We start from the raw sequence: 14873 nt of genomic DNA, 5'->3' as shown, positions 1-14873 counted from the left end.
AACTGCTGAAACATGTCCATGCAGCAATGCAGTTGAGTTCTAAACAACCTGTCCTCTTCTTGAAGAGTTGAAGGAATTTTCTCTGTGCCATGTGAGGAAGATCCCTCTTCAGGTATTTGGTCTCTCTTCTCTGCCATATCGACAAGCTCTGTGTTGCTTTCACCCACAACAATCCACGCTGCACTTTTTGAAGAAAAAGTGACTATCCCGTCGATGGAACCATATAACCGGCCTGTACAACGTAGAGGGCGGTACTATTTCAATTACCTGTTAACTTTACACAGAGCACTGAGAAGGGAAGAGAACACAGTTGCATCCAGCGACTAGAATGTCACTGCGCACACGAGACCGACACCCTGTAGGCCCTAAAGACTGGCGCCCCTTTCGGTATTTCTTTATTCAAATTAAAGTAGACGATCCGACCACTTCGCACAAGCTTTCACAAAGCTGTCCAAACCTGGCGAGGGCTGAAAACGCAGGTTTTCGACCTGATTTTGGCAACATAACGGCGCAAAAACCCCTGTAGGTCAAAAGCACCTGTCTAGGACGGATTCCCTCGCTATCTGGAAGCTTTCTGGCGAGCTGTCACAGAATTTCAGCAGGCTGTAATTCCCTGTTTTTCACTGCCGGGTGTCCAAAAGCCTGTACACGCACCCCAAGGGTCTCACGAGACTCCCCCGATGTTCCCTTGCAGTTTAGGTGCGAAACCCTAAACCTGCAGAAAAACACAGCAGGCTGTAATTCGCTGTTTCGGATCGTTTTTAGCGGAGCGAACACGCCTACGCGTGTCCCAAAGGCTCCCGCACGCAATGGGACAGTTCCCCTGTGAATTGAACGAGTTTTCACGCGAGAAAACTCTCCGAACTCGCAATCTTTCGAGATGGAACTATGCGTACCTATGGGGGATTAGCAATTAGCTAATCCGGTTCCTGTTCAGAAGGCTCTTGCCTTGGCAAACGCGCATAAACCCCCAGAACTGTACATGTTCAACTGAGTAGCCCATCTAGTGGGGCATTACCATATGTGCCAAAGGGGAGAGAGAGATGCACGAGAGAAAAATCATCCCGCTACATGAGACAGAGGAGAAGGCAAGCTTTCCATTAAAGCTGTAGACCTGCACCCACTACTCACACACACTGTAGCTCACATAGAGTAAAAATCAGCCTCCTCTCTCAAATTGGGCGCCCCCTCCAGCTGAGGTGTCCTGCAGGCAGCTCTCCTCCTGCCAAGTGTCCAGTTTGCCCCTTTGAGTTAATTCTCTAGTTCCCACTGACTTATAAAGTTATAAGTGACTTTTCGAGTGGCCCAGACTTCATTTGGCGCACACAGGCTTAAATACTCATCAGAATTCAGTGCTAACTGGCCCGACCAGTCCCAGACTGACCGACCTAGACTCCCGATGTGAGAAACCTATTCGGCCGCAACCGTTTCACATTGGCCATACAATGTCCACTTGCACCTTTTCAAGGGTCCCAGGGGAAACAAGTAAAAATAAAAATAAATAAAAATATCTAGTACTTATTTACGGAAGGCAACAGGAAAAATACACCTCCCGGTGACAGCTGGTTAGAGACTCTTGTACTTTTTGGTGTTGGAGACGGGGATACCAACTGGGGCATTAGAGGGGGTAACATGTAGTTCAAAAACGATAGGAAACTTTGCAAGATCAAGAGATTCTGTTGAGGATGCCACAAAAGTATGTCGCGAAGGAGTCGACTGATGTTGATGCAGAATGGGCTTTTAGTGCAGAGTGCACTTACAATCCTGCTGTCCATGATGCATGCATGTCAGTTGCTGCAAATTCACATGTATGGTATTTTGACAGTGGTGCTACAAAGCACATTACCTCACATCGTGAATTGTTCACCTCTCTCGAGTCTGTCCCTCATGGGAATTCAGTCACTTGTGCCAACAATGCCTCTTATCCGGTTCAGGGAGTTGGAAAGATTGTATTTACTGCTACAAATGGCAGTTCCTTCACACTTGTTGATGCACTTTATGTACCTGGGATCAAGAAGAATCTCTTGTCTGTATCCACACTTGCTAGACTTGGTCTTGTAGTCAAATTTGTGGATGACAGATGTACAGTTCATGATCTCAGTTTTGGTGATGAAATTGTTGCATCTGGCCTTTTGTGCCGTGGGCTGTATAAGCTCACTTTGTATGACAAGTGTGGACAAAATTTTGCAAATGTTGTTGCAAATTCAAGGACTATTTCAAATGCAAAACTTTGGCATGCACGTTTTGGTCATCTCAATTTTGCCAGTTTGCTGCATTTGCAAAAATCTGATATGGTTGCTTCTTTGCCACCTCTTGAAGCACCTATCAAACATGTTTGTTAAGGCTGTATTTCGGGTAAAATGCAGCGTTCTAAGTTTTCAAAGGATGGTTCAGTTAGGGCCACATGCAGGTTGCAGCTTGTGCATAGTGATGTTTGTGGGCCCATGCAAACTCCGTCCTTGGGCAATTACCTGTACTTCGTGACTTTCATTGATGATTACTCCAGGCATGCATGGGTATTTCTGCTTAAAAAGAAGTCCGAAGTTTTTATGTGCTTCAAACAATTTTTGGCTATGGCTGAAAATGTCTCAAAATGCACTATGGACACCCTCTGTTCCAATCGAGGGGGGGAGTATACGTCTCATGAATTTATGCATTTCTGGCTAGTCGTTGGATAAAACACCAATGTACAGTGCCTTATACACCTCAGCAAAATGGTGTTGCTAAGAGGAAAAACAGGTCACTTACGGAAATGGCACGATGTACGGTCAAAAGTCAAGCTTTGCCGCATTCTTTTTGGCTTGAGGCCATCATGTGTGCCACTTATGTACTTAACAGGTGTCCTACGAAAGCTTTGCAGTCTATTACTCCATATGAAGCATGGCATGACAAAAAACCTTCTATTGAGTACATGCGTGTTTTTGGATGTTTGGCATATGCTTTGGTACCACAAACAGAACGCAAAAAATTGGATGATAAGGCTGTCAAATGTATTTTTGTTGGTTATAGTGCTGAAAACAAAGGTTACAGGTTGTATCATCCGCAAACAAAGCGTATTCTGGTTTCACGGGATGTAGTGTTTGTGGAAGATTCTGTTCAGCCCTTGCTGTCATGTACTAGAGACAGTAATGTAAGCTCACAAGACATTTATGACACTTTGTTGCCTCTTTTCAGTGGTGGAAGTTCGAATGTAAATTCCAATGAGGCAAATGTCCAACCTATGGGGGTTTCCGAAAATGTTACAGATTAGCCTATTACTGATGCAGATGTACATGATGTACTTGATGAGGAAAGGGCTGAAAATGAGCAGGCTAGAGGTATGCCAAAATGACTGGTGTATACATTGCGTGACAGTAAATTGGATGCACCTTTGTCTAATCGTACTCGTTCAGGCTCTCACCATGCATCTTATGCATCAGATTGTTATGCTTTGGCTGTGTCTAGCTTACATAATGTTGAGGAGCCTCTGTCTTTTGATGAAGCACAGAATTCAGAAAATTAAATGGCTGCCATGCAATCAGAATACAATGCACTTATAGAAAATGACACATGGACTTTATGTGATTTGCTTCCTGGCAAAAAGGCCATTGGTACGAAGTGGGTTTACAAGTTGAAACGCAAGCCGGATGGTGAGATCGATCGCCATAAGGCTCGACTTGTTGCAAAGGGTTATGCACAGCAAAAAGGCATAGATTATGAAGAGACTTTTGCTCCCACTTGTCGTATGACTACTGTGCGTTTTCTATGTGCATTGGCAGCTCATTTTGGTTGGGATGTACATCAATCAGACATTGTTACTACTTTCTTGAATGCTGACATATTTGAGGAAGTTTATGTAACGTAGCCTCGAGGTTTTGTCAAGAAAGGACAATAGGACAAAGTTTGTAAATGTAACAAGGCTTTGTATGGGTTGAAGCAATCTCCTCGTGCTTGGTATGAGAAAGCTGACACTCATTTGGTCAAACAAGGCTTTCATAACAGTCCAACAGAAAGCACATTGTATGTAAAGCGTGAGGGTGATGTACTTCTCATTGTGGTTCTCTAGTAGATGATTTGTTGATTACTGGACAAATGAGAGACATATTGCTGAATTTAAGGCCGATTTGAATGATACTTTCAAGATGAAAGATTTGGGGCTGTTGCATCATTACTTGGGTATACAATTTAAGCAGTGTGATGGTGGTATTGCCTTGTGTCAGAAAAGTTACATAGAGACATTGCTATGTAAATTTGGACTTGAGGATTGCAAACCTATTGCCACTCCCATGGAAACAGGTTTGAAGTTGAGTCTACATGATGCTGGCGATCCTGTTGATGTCACTCTTTACCAAATTGTTGTTGGCTACCTCATTTATGTATGCAACACGAGGCCAGATATTCAGTTTACAGTCTCACAGGTCAACAGATTTATGCATAGCTCAGGGTCTAAGCATTGGCAGGCTGTCAAGAGGATTTTTCGCTACCTTAGTGGCACTTTACATCTTGGCTTGTTTTATCCCAAGGGGGGATCATTGCCGCCAGACTTACATGCTTTTTCGGACTCAGATTGGGCTGGTTGTTTTGACACGCGAGTGTTCACAAGTGGTTTTTGTTTCATGCTTGGCAGTTCATGTATATCATGGTTGAGCAAGAAGCAACCTACTGTGGCCACTTCGAGCATGCAACCACTCTCCGCGATCAATGAGCCAAGAGCTCTGATACCAAGTCAAAGTCGACAATGCGTAAGCATAGAGTTAGGGAGAGAATGCGAGAGAGAGAGAGAGAGAGAGAGAGAGAGAGAGAGAGAGAGATTGTTGAACCAACCAACCACGCAAATGAATTGATCATTATAGAATGGAGGCTTGGGTGCACTTATATACTACCCAATAGGAATTGCCCTACCTAGAATCATGTCAAATAAGTAAAATAAATACCTAAAAGACAAAATAATAACTAGGATCACATTGGGAATGAGATTGCTATGTGAATGGTCCCCGGCGTTGCATGCTACAATTAGCTTGCTGTGCTCACCTATCATTTTGTGACAGGAAGACAGCCTAGCAGCCCATGCTTTTTGCAAGGGTACTAGGCCACCAAAGTGCAGGAAAAAGTTATCAATCAAAAAGCACACTAACAAGCTTTGTGATGTGGCTGATGGCTTCTTGATTAGCAAGTGAAGTGATGTCTGGGCATACCCATTAAATCTTAGCTTTCAATACGGCTATAAATAATACAAGCAAAACTAGTGTACTAAGCTGATGCTTTACATTTTTAAATACAGTAATTGCCAACCTACAGCTATTGCTGTTTGTATCACAAAACTGATAATTACTTGTTCTTTAAGTCGCTCCACCTCCTCAAGCAATAGCAATCTGGCTTCAGCCTCTGTTGTGAAAGCTTTATTCGACTCTAGCAAATCATTGCCTGCTGCTGCCAACTTTGACCTCAAATCTTCAATCTTTAAATGCAACACATTACAGTTAGGTTTACAAAAATTTTGCAGTCTAGCTTGCATCACATCTATGCACTCTCCTAGTATCATCAAGCTCTTACAGTTTTCTGTGCAAGAGACTGTGCATTTTCCAAGTCTTCTATTTTGACTGTTTTATCCACTAACTCCTTTGCTTGGCGTTCTGAAGTCACTCTTAGCACCTCCAATTCACCCCTAGAACAATTGAATATTTATGTTAGCAAAGAATAAAAAAGTGAAGGCTTGAGCATTACCAAGACCCAATGAAACTACCTAGCAGCGGCTAAAAACTGTTGCAGTTCAAAAGTTTCCTGCTTTGACTTCTTCAATTCTGATTCCAATGCTGAACCCTGTATACATGAAAAGAAAATAGATGGGAGCCTGCATGCAAATGAAAAATACCACAACATTGGCAGAATGATTCAAAACCTATTTCCACACCTTGTTTGAAAATTCTCCCCTTTCCAGATCATTGTTAAATAAACCTGGCTGACCTACAAGTAATCCAACACTGTCACTCCTAGCTTCCTTTGTCTTTGTTATGGTGTTCAGATTACTGTTGCTGTCCAAGCTGACCTTTGAAACTGCCTCCAGCATCTCTTGCTTAATTGCTAGAGCACTTTCAAGGAAGCTTGTAATCTCTTTTTTTTCGACTATTAGTCTAGTTATTGTGCCCTCCAGGTCTTCTAATGCCTTCTTTCTAAGATCTATTTGCTCTTTCCATGTCATAGCCAGCTTCGAGAAAAGATTTGTAATGTCCTTCGACCTGGATATACAATGATTAATGCCTTCCTCTGGCTCTTCGCCACTGGGGGAAACAGGGGGTATCTTATCCAAAAGAATCTCTGTGGGAAAGAAGGCGACTGCATGATTAGCAACAGTTTCATGTGTTTGAAAAAGGAGCTGTGACAAATGTTTAATGGAGACTTCCACATTTGCTAATAAAGACTCTTTCAATTGTAAGGCATTTGTCAGGGCATGGTTCTCCTGGTCAGCTAAAGTAAGCTTTTTTAACAACAATTCCTCAGCTTCAGAATACTTTTGTTCATTTTCAGTAGCCAAGGCTTGCCACTTCGCAAGCTCTGCACCTTGATCCATTAGATTTCCTTTCAGCATCTGTATGGACGTCTCAAGCTCAGAGACCTCGATCACGAACCTGTTGTGTCGTTGTTCCATCTGCTGTCTGATTGTGTCTCTGTCCTTGGAGGCCATATCCAAGTGTCTAAGCAACTCATCTACTATTTCTTCGGCCCTATTTGTGAAACCATAAGCAACAGCAGCAATGCCTGTATGTAAAGAGGAGCGTGGAAGATTGTCTGCAAAGCTTTTGTAGGAGCTAGCTTTAGCTGCAATACTGTCGGCCGCTGCAACAAGTAAACGTGTCGCAGTTTCTACATCCGACCTGCCTGAGTTCCTTGCATGCATGGCAACGTCTTTGAGCAAAGAAACCTCATCTCTTAATCTGATTGCATCATCTCTTAACCTCAAGGCATCATCTCTTTGCCTAAAGGCATCATTCTTACATTGAAAAGCTTCATTAAGCTTACGCAGTAGGTCCTGCTGGGAGCTCTCCGCTTCCTCTTTCAACCGCATTACATGATCTCGTTGCTGCACAGCCTCCATGGTGAAGCTTTTGAGGCGAGAGAAGGAGACCTTCAAGTCTGAAATTTCTGCTTCCGCTACTTTGCGGGAAAGCCTCTCTGCTTGAAGCTCCTTCTGCAGGGCTTTGAAGGATTGTCCGCTGCTGGACGAACGGGAAGAAACATGAGAAACGTCATCTTCACTGTCGCTCGCGGTACCATCACCATCTGATGCATCTTGTAAATCCATGTGGATTAAGGCGAAAACCTTCAGCTTGAGAGGCTAATCGAGCTATGGCGACGCGGAGAGCTGTTGTTCAAATTCAAACCGGCATTCGAGGTAAATGCTGAAGTAGTGTACCACGCCAAGGCAGTGAACGCAGTTGTCCAAAAAATGGAGTCGGCAAGTGGGTAAAAGGGGCCACTATAGTGCCACCTAGCTCTGCAGCCTTGCACAGATTTTTTGTTGGGTGGACGGGCGTTGATGCAGCCAAAGTTGGTCCAAGATGGGAAGCGTGCAATGCCAAGCTAAGGTTGCAGACAGGTGCAATGCACAAGGCTAAAGCAGCAACAGGGAAGTATGCTTGATGCAGTTTTTTAGGCCAAAAAGGCTTCAAAAATGGTTCAGATGGGATAGCAATTAGAAGTGCCCAAAGTGCCAAGTCAGTGATCTGGAATGTAGTGTTCGAGGTGCTCTAAAAGCCGATCCAGACAACTCGTCAAACGGAGCCCCGGTGTGCAAAATATGGCAGGTTAAATTTAGAAGATTTAGCAGATCTAAGACGGACAGGGCAAATGGGGACATGTGGCTAAAGTGGATATCAGCGGATAGAGTTGTACTGCTCAAATTATGGAGCATGCATGTCTTCTTGGATTGCTAATCAGAGCTCTGGATAGCAAGTTATGGCTAGTTGAAGTTTTGTCAGGGGCCGGATCTGTGTCCACATGACAATATAGGTACGCATACCATTTGGCATTTTTTGGGCCTCGACGGGGTTCTAGAGGGTAGTATGAACCAAGGTGAGTCAACGGGGACTGACAGCACCTCAATCGAAAGCCGGAACAGAGAGATATTGCAGATACAAGTTGGCATTCGTTCCCGATGTCATGCCGCCAGCTTGATTTTGGCAATTTGGACAGCCTCGAAAAGAGGGCCGAAGTCAAAGTGCAGCAAGCATGGGGAGGTTTGAATTCGAGGACCAACTCTATCGGTCGGTCATTATAGCAAGGCAATCGAACTTGCGAGCACCGAGTTGTGGAACCTTGAAGGGGTGATGGGAAAAAATGATTTTTTTGGGTAACTTTGGTGGGGTTTAAGAGAATTGGGGAGGGCAGTAGATCCCAGCACGCCACGTGGCGATGGGATAACCCCATATGCGAAGGTAGGAGGGGGAACCACATGCTATATGGGCTAGAGGGCAACAGTCATATCGTGTATCAAGCGCGTGGGGGAGAGAGCTCTCTCCGCAAAGAAATGGCGTGAGGCGCGTGGACCCTGCGGGGCGGAAAATGGCGCGTTTTGGTCATGGGCGAAGCTGAAGGCGGCGACTAGTGGCAGCGCGGCAGAGCTGGCCAACAGCAAGTGGCTTGGGTATGTTGGTGACATGGCCGTCCAACGGGGGCCCATTCACACGCGGCCTGCAAGGCCTCTTTTAGAGAGAGGAAAAGACAAAGGCACCACTAGCGATATCGCTAGCGGTCATGTGCATGTAGGGGATGATTCCCATACTGTGTGTGTGTGTGTGTGTGTGTGTGTGTGTGTGTGTGTGTGTGTGTGTGTGTGTGTGTGCGCGCGATAGAGAGAGAGAGAGAGAGAGAGAGAGTTCAAAGGCAAAACGAGGAGGCCCAAGTCGGTGCAAGGGAGGCAACCCGTGGGAGAGAGAGTAAGAGAAGGAGAAAGCCCGAAGGGCAACCGAGAGAGCAGGTCAAAGGCAAGTTAAAGAGTGGTCTAGGAGAGAGAGAGAGAGAAAGAAGGAAAGAGAGGGTCCATACCCAGTTGAAAAAAGGGTAGTCAAGGGGACCAAGCAAAGGCAGTCCGAGGAGGGTGGTCGAAGGTCAGATGGGGATTTCCAAGCGCAGTCTAGAAAGAGAGAGTCCAAGTGGGGTTAAGGGTTAGCAGAGCCGGCCAAAGTTGAGCCAAATCAAAGGTAGTCCAAAGGGTGAAAATGAAGGAAATATAAATGAAATTATAAAAATGCCAAGGGGCACTAGCGACGTCGCTAGTGCACACACACACCCCCCCCCCCCCCCCAAGTACAAGCCAAAGAGAACAAAAGGGAGCATATGAAAATGAGGCGGCTCCCCCCTTCCAAAAATGCCAAATTAAGGTGCCAGATGGACCAATTAGAGAGCAGTTTCCAAAGTTGAAGATCCCCCACTATAAAAGTCTATTTTTAATCAAATTAGGGGCTTTTTTGGTGTCGTTTGAAGCCTACAGAATAGAGCTCTTTGGCAAAGGAGTGTGCCTGTCTCAATCCCTTTGTAATTTTTCTTGAGAATGGCTATTGTGATGGCATTGCAAGCTTTGTACATGCCTCTTGAAGTGTAATCAAGCCACTATTGCCCAATTCTGTTGTCGTTTCCCCTTTCCCCTTCTCTTTCTCTTGCTCTTGTGTTCCCCCGTGGTGCCGGTAGTGTGGATGTGTGTGCCCCCCCGGACCGATAGTGCTTTGTGTGAGAGAGTGAGATTGAGCGGCTGTGTGTGTGTGTGTGTGTGTGTGTGTGTGTGTGTGTGTGTGTGTGCGCGCGCGCGCAAGGGTGGAGACAGACCGTGGCAGCAGGGTGCGTTGTGTGGTGTACTTGTGGAGTGTGTAAGCATTGAGAAAGGAGTAGGTGGTGGTCTTCAAGTGTAAAGTGTGCTTTTGAAGGATAGGGGTGTTGTGGATACCCTGAGCTATAGAGAGGCCTTTGTTGTTGTGTCGGGTGTGTTCCCCCATTTCCCTCTCCATCTTTTGGTGCCCCCACTGAGGAGCACACTAATTGCTCCCAATTGATTGAAAAGAAGCAGTTTTTCATGTTTGAAGTCATGACGGCAAGAAGCTATGGGCATATTTTCACATGCGAGGAGGGTGGATGTCGGATTTCGAGTTGTATATGCTATCATTGCGTATGCCGAACAAGGATATCAAAATGCAGACTTTTCCTTTGGTGATGCGTGGAAAAGCTAAAGTTTGGTATGAAGCTCTGGAAGGCGAGCTGAGGCAAGCGTGGCCAACTCTACGAGCGAGGTTTCTTCACGGATTTCGCAAGGAGGCGTCCCTAGTCGAGATGGATTCAAAGCTAAAGGCGCTCAAGCAAGATGTAAGTGAAAAGTTCAATTTGTTTTTGGATCATTTTGAAGAGTGTTGGGCAAAAGTAGCGGCAACCATGCAATTGGCTAATGGGGATTACTTCAAGATGGATAAATTCATGGTGTGTCTGAACCCAAAAGTGAGAGAAAAGGTCGATTTCGAAAGCCCAAAAAATTGCAATGGTGCAGTAGAAATCGCACGATCAAAGAGTAGAAAGATAAAGAAGAAGATAGAGTAGGGTGTGTCGGGCTACGAGATGATGGCCCACCTTCAACCATAGAGTCTGAGGGAGGCTATGCATGAGGAAAATCACATAAACCGAGGTGTAGCCATTGTACCGCAGAATTGGGTACGCACAGTGCTGGATTTTTCCGAGCAAATGCAAGAGTTGCGGCTAAGCATGATGGATAGAGGATAGTCGAGAGGAGCAAGGGACAAAGCAAGGCCCCTCCCAAGTAGATGTTACAATTGTGGAGAAGAGGGGCACTATGCGCCTGATTGTCCTCAACCGCCAAGAGAGAGAGGAGGCATTACCCGCTATTTGGTAGAGGCCGAGGTCAAGGGCAGTTCAATGGTCCAAGAGAGCAGGCAGTGAAAACTCTTGTGCAGCCAGCTCTGGCAAATGGAGGTGAAGTCCCAAGGGCGAATATTATCGGGGTGGATAAGCAGGATGTTGAAATTTTGGCCAATAAGAGGGCAAGAGCTGAGAGAGAAACAGAGACCGAGCATGAGACCAGAGCTCGCAAGGCCAAAGAGAAGGTGTACGAGGACAGAGAGCAACCTAAGACTAGCAAAAGAAGGAGACGTCGCAAAGTCAAGCAAGCAGATTTCCAATTGGGACGTGGCTATCCCGAGTACAACCTGGTAAGTGATGTTCAAAATCAAAAAGCAAACATTACTTTTGGTCAAGTATTGGTTTTAAATCCGAAGTTGAGGAGGCAGTGGTCTACGACTGTTAGCACAAGGCTACCAAGAGCTAAGGGAAATGTGCCACGCGGTGCAAAACATGGCCTTGAGGGTAGGAGCCCGGCTTATGTTCTTCCAATGGTGGATGCGGTCATAGAGAAAAGGATGCATGTACATGCCTATATAGACGGTGGAGCACAGGTATGTGTCATGACAGAAGCAGCCATGAAAGAGACGGGCGTCAAGGCGATAGAAAAGTCAAATGTCCGCATGAGGATGGCCAACCATACTAAAGCTAGATGCTTGGGTGTGGCTTAGGATGTGAAGGTCAAGGTGATGGGCATAGAGTGCTTGATAGACTTTTTTGTGATGAAGGCAGGTGATAATGCTTATCCAATCATTTTGGGTAGGCCGTGGCTTTTGGCAATAGGTGTTAAGCAGTATTGGGAGAGCAAAGTGTTTACTTTGCCTGACAGAGAGAAGGGGAGACAGAACGTGCTAGATTTGAAGACCAAGGAGAGAAATTCTCGTCCCATTGCAGCTAAAGATGAAGGCGACATGACAAGCTATGAGTACGAGACGGAGATGGCCTATGATGAAGGCTACACTAGCACAGAGGAAGAGGAAAGCGAGGACGATTTGCTAAACATTAATGTAGATTTGTTTGGAGTCACCACATAGAGAATTTTTGTGCAGATGAGGAGAGCACTGCTGACCTTGTCAAAGATGAAGTATGGGGTGAATTTTGGTCTTGCTTGTCCAATGATGTGATGGTAGAGCAGGTGTTAGAAGGGCAAATGGAAGTAGATTGTGAGAGTGAAGTAGCATTTCCCAAGCTAAGAGATGATCATCTTGGCCCAGTCTATGGTGAACAGGTTGGAGATTTGGCGGAGCATGTTCTTGAGGCTAAAGAGCGGGATGTGGAGCCAGTCCTTAAACCAGTGAGAAAGTCTTCAAATACAATTTTACAGAGGAAAGAGATATGCTTAACCATATCGCAAATGGATGAAAGTGGCCAGGTACTGGAGCATGGTGTTGTGCTATTGATGAGTATGCTATTGAAGGTTGTGCTGCAAATATATTTGTATACACTGCAAGGCTTTCTTGGTGTGGATCGTGCTTTAGAGTCTTTTCTACGAGGTGGTTTGAATATGGTTGATAAAGAAACCACGCTATGGAGGGATTCAAAGGAGTCTCATTCCATGGTCTAGGGATGAAGCCGAAGAAGTGGGTATGCATGTTTTGCAGCTAGATGGGAAGGTAGCAGGGGATCATGATATGAAGCAATAGAAGGAACAAATGGGGAAGGCTAAGCCAAGTTTAGCGGATAGGGAGATGCAAAAAGGGAGTTGGGTGATGAAGTATGAGAATTTTAAGTCTAAAAAGAAGTGGACGGGTCCGTACAAAGTGCAGAGGGCCTTTCCAAATGGGACCTATCAGTTGATAAGAGCAAATGGTAAGATTCTTAGGCATAGGGTGAACGGTGTGAGGCTCAAATTGTATTTTGAAATAAGTCTAGCGCCTGAAACGCATCATATTGTAGCCAAGGGGGGTGGGCAACCCACCTAAAGTATGCAATGTGTGAAGGAGATGAATCTTTTGTACATAGCCTGTACAAAAGTGTCAAGGATATGAATCTTTTGTACATAGCCTGTACATATGGTTGTGGTTTTGCGAGTGCTTTGAGTTGTCAGTTTGGTGTGTCAGTTTTTAAAGTCCTGTAAATATGCTTTTGGTCGAACATAAATGGTTGACGAGGAGATGGGAAGTGTGCAATGCCAGGCTAAGACCGCAGGCAGGTGCAGTGTGGAAGGCTAGAGCAGGTATGAAGTCCCTGGGCAGACTAGTGGCAGCGGGGATGTATGCTTAATGTAGTTTTTTTAGGCCAAAACGGCTTCAAAAATGGTCCATAAGGGATAACAATTAGAGGTGACTGGTGCCAAGTCAGTGATCTGGAATGTAGTGTTCAAAGTTCTCTAAAAGCCGGTCCAGACGACTCGTCAAACGGAGCCCCAATGTGCAAGATATTGCAATTTAAAGTTAGAAGAGTTAGCAGATCTAAGATGGCCAGGGCAGATGGGGATAGGTGCCTAGAGTAGATATCAGCAGATAGAGTTGTAGTGCTCAAATTATGAAGCATGCATGTCTTATCGGATTGCTAATCAGAGCTCTGGATAGCAAGTTATGGCTAGTTGAAGTTTTGCGGGGGGCTGGGTCTGTGCCCACATGACAATACGGGTATGCGGGCCATCTGGAATTTTTTGGGCCTCGATGGGGTTCTAGAGGGTAGTATGAACCAAGGTGAGTCAACGGGGACTGACAACACCTCAATCGAAAGCCGGACAAGAGAGATATTGCAGATGGAAGTCGACGTTCGTTCCCGACGTCGTGCCACCAGCTTGATTTTGGCAATTTGGACAGCCTCGAAAAGAGGGCCCGAGGAAGTCGAAGTGCGAAAAGCATGAGGAGGTTTGAAGTGAGGACTGACTCTACCGGCCGGTCGTCACGATAAGGCAATCGAACTTGCGATCACCGAGTTGTGGAACCGTGAAGGGGTGATGGGAAAAAATGATCTTTTTGGGTAACTTTGGTAGGTAGAAGGGGGAACCACATGCTATATGGGCTAGAGGGCGACACTCATATGGTGTATCAAGCACGTGGGAAGAGAGCTCTCTCCGCAAAGCCATGGCGTGAGGCGCATGGGCCCTGCAGAGCGGAAATTGGCGCTTTTTGGTCATGGGCGAAGCTGAAGGCGGTGGCCAGTGGTGGCAGGATGTGGCCGTACGACGGGGGCCCATTCACACGCGGCCTGGAAGGACTCTTTTGGAGAGAGGAAAAGACAAAGGCACCACTAGCGATATCGCTAGTGGTCCTATGCATGTAGGGGATGATTCCCATGGGGGGGAAGAGAGAGAGAGAGAGAGAGAGAGAGAGAGAGAGAGAGAGAGAGAGAGAGAGAGAGAGAGAGAGAGAGAGAGAGAGAGAGAGAGAGAGAGAGAGAGAGAGAGAGAGAGAGAGAGTTCAAAGGAAAAACAAGAAGGCCCAAGTCGGTGCAAGGGAGGCAGCTTGTGGGAGAGAGAGTAAGAGAGGGAGAAAGCCCAAAGTGTAGTCGAGAGAGATGGTCAAAGGCAAGTTAAAGAGTGCTCTAGGGGAGAGAGAGAGAGAGAGAGAGAGAGAGAGAGAGAGAGAGAGAGAGAGAGAGAGAGAGAGAGAGAGAGAGAGAGAGAGAGAGAGAGAGAGAGAGAGGGTCCACCCAGCCGGACAAAGGGCAGTCAAGGGGACCAAGAAAAGGTAGTCCGAGGAGGGTGGTCGGAGGTCAGATGGGGATTTCAAAAGGCAGTATAGAAATAGGGAGTCCAAGTGGGTTTAAGGGTTGGGTCAAAGCCAGAGCCAACCAAAGTTGAGCTAAATCAAAGGTAGTCCAAAAGGTGAAAATGAAGGAAAGATAAATGAAATAATAAAAATTCCAAGGGGCACTAGCGACGTCACTAGTGCACCCCCCCCACCCCCCTCCTCAAGTACAAGCCAAAGAGAACAAAAGAGAGCATATGAAAATGAGGGGGCTCCCCCCTTCCAAAAATGCCAAATTAAGGTGCCAGATGGACCAATTAGAGAACAGTTTCCAAAGTTGAAGACCCCCCACTATAA

The 14873-nt window shown here is 45.9% G+C and overlaps 1 protein-coding gene across 1 annotated transcript in view; it reads right to left on the bottom strand.

The window, feature by feature from the left end:
* The window catches only part of LOC147461589 (uncharacterized), a 42644-nt gene extending 35216 nt beyond the window's left edge, over positions 1-7428 (bottom strand). The window contains exons 1-4 of the mRNA XM_086509093.1: positions 5891-7428; positions 5723-5799; positions 5533-5644; positions 5312-5437 (exon numbers count right to left, since the gene is read on the bottom strand). Of these exons, the coding sequence (XP_086365219.1) occupies positions 5312-5437; positions 5533-5644; positions 5723-5799; positions 5891-7279 (1704 nt within the window). The 5' untranslated portion in view covers positions 7280-7428. The remainder of the gene's footprint in view (positions 1-5311; positions 5438-5532; positions 5645-5722; positions 5800-5890) is intronic.
* Positions 7429-14873: the final 7445 nt, after the last annotated feature.

This window comes from Adiantum capillus-veneris, chromosome 3, assembly GCF_014529385.1.
Source record: "Adiantum capillus-veneris isolate H3 chromosome 3, ASM1452938v2, whole genome shotgun sequence".
Classification (NCBI taxonomy): domain Eukaryota; kingdom Viridiplantae; phylum Streptophyta; class Polypodiopsida; order Polypodiales; family Pteridaceae; genus Adiantum; species Adiantum capillus-veneris.
This window is presented reverse-complemented; position numbering and strand designations above follow the sequence as displayed.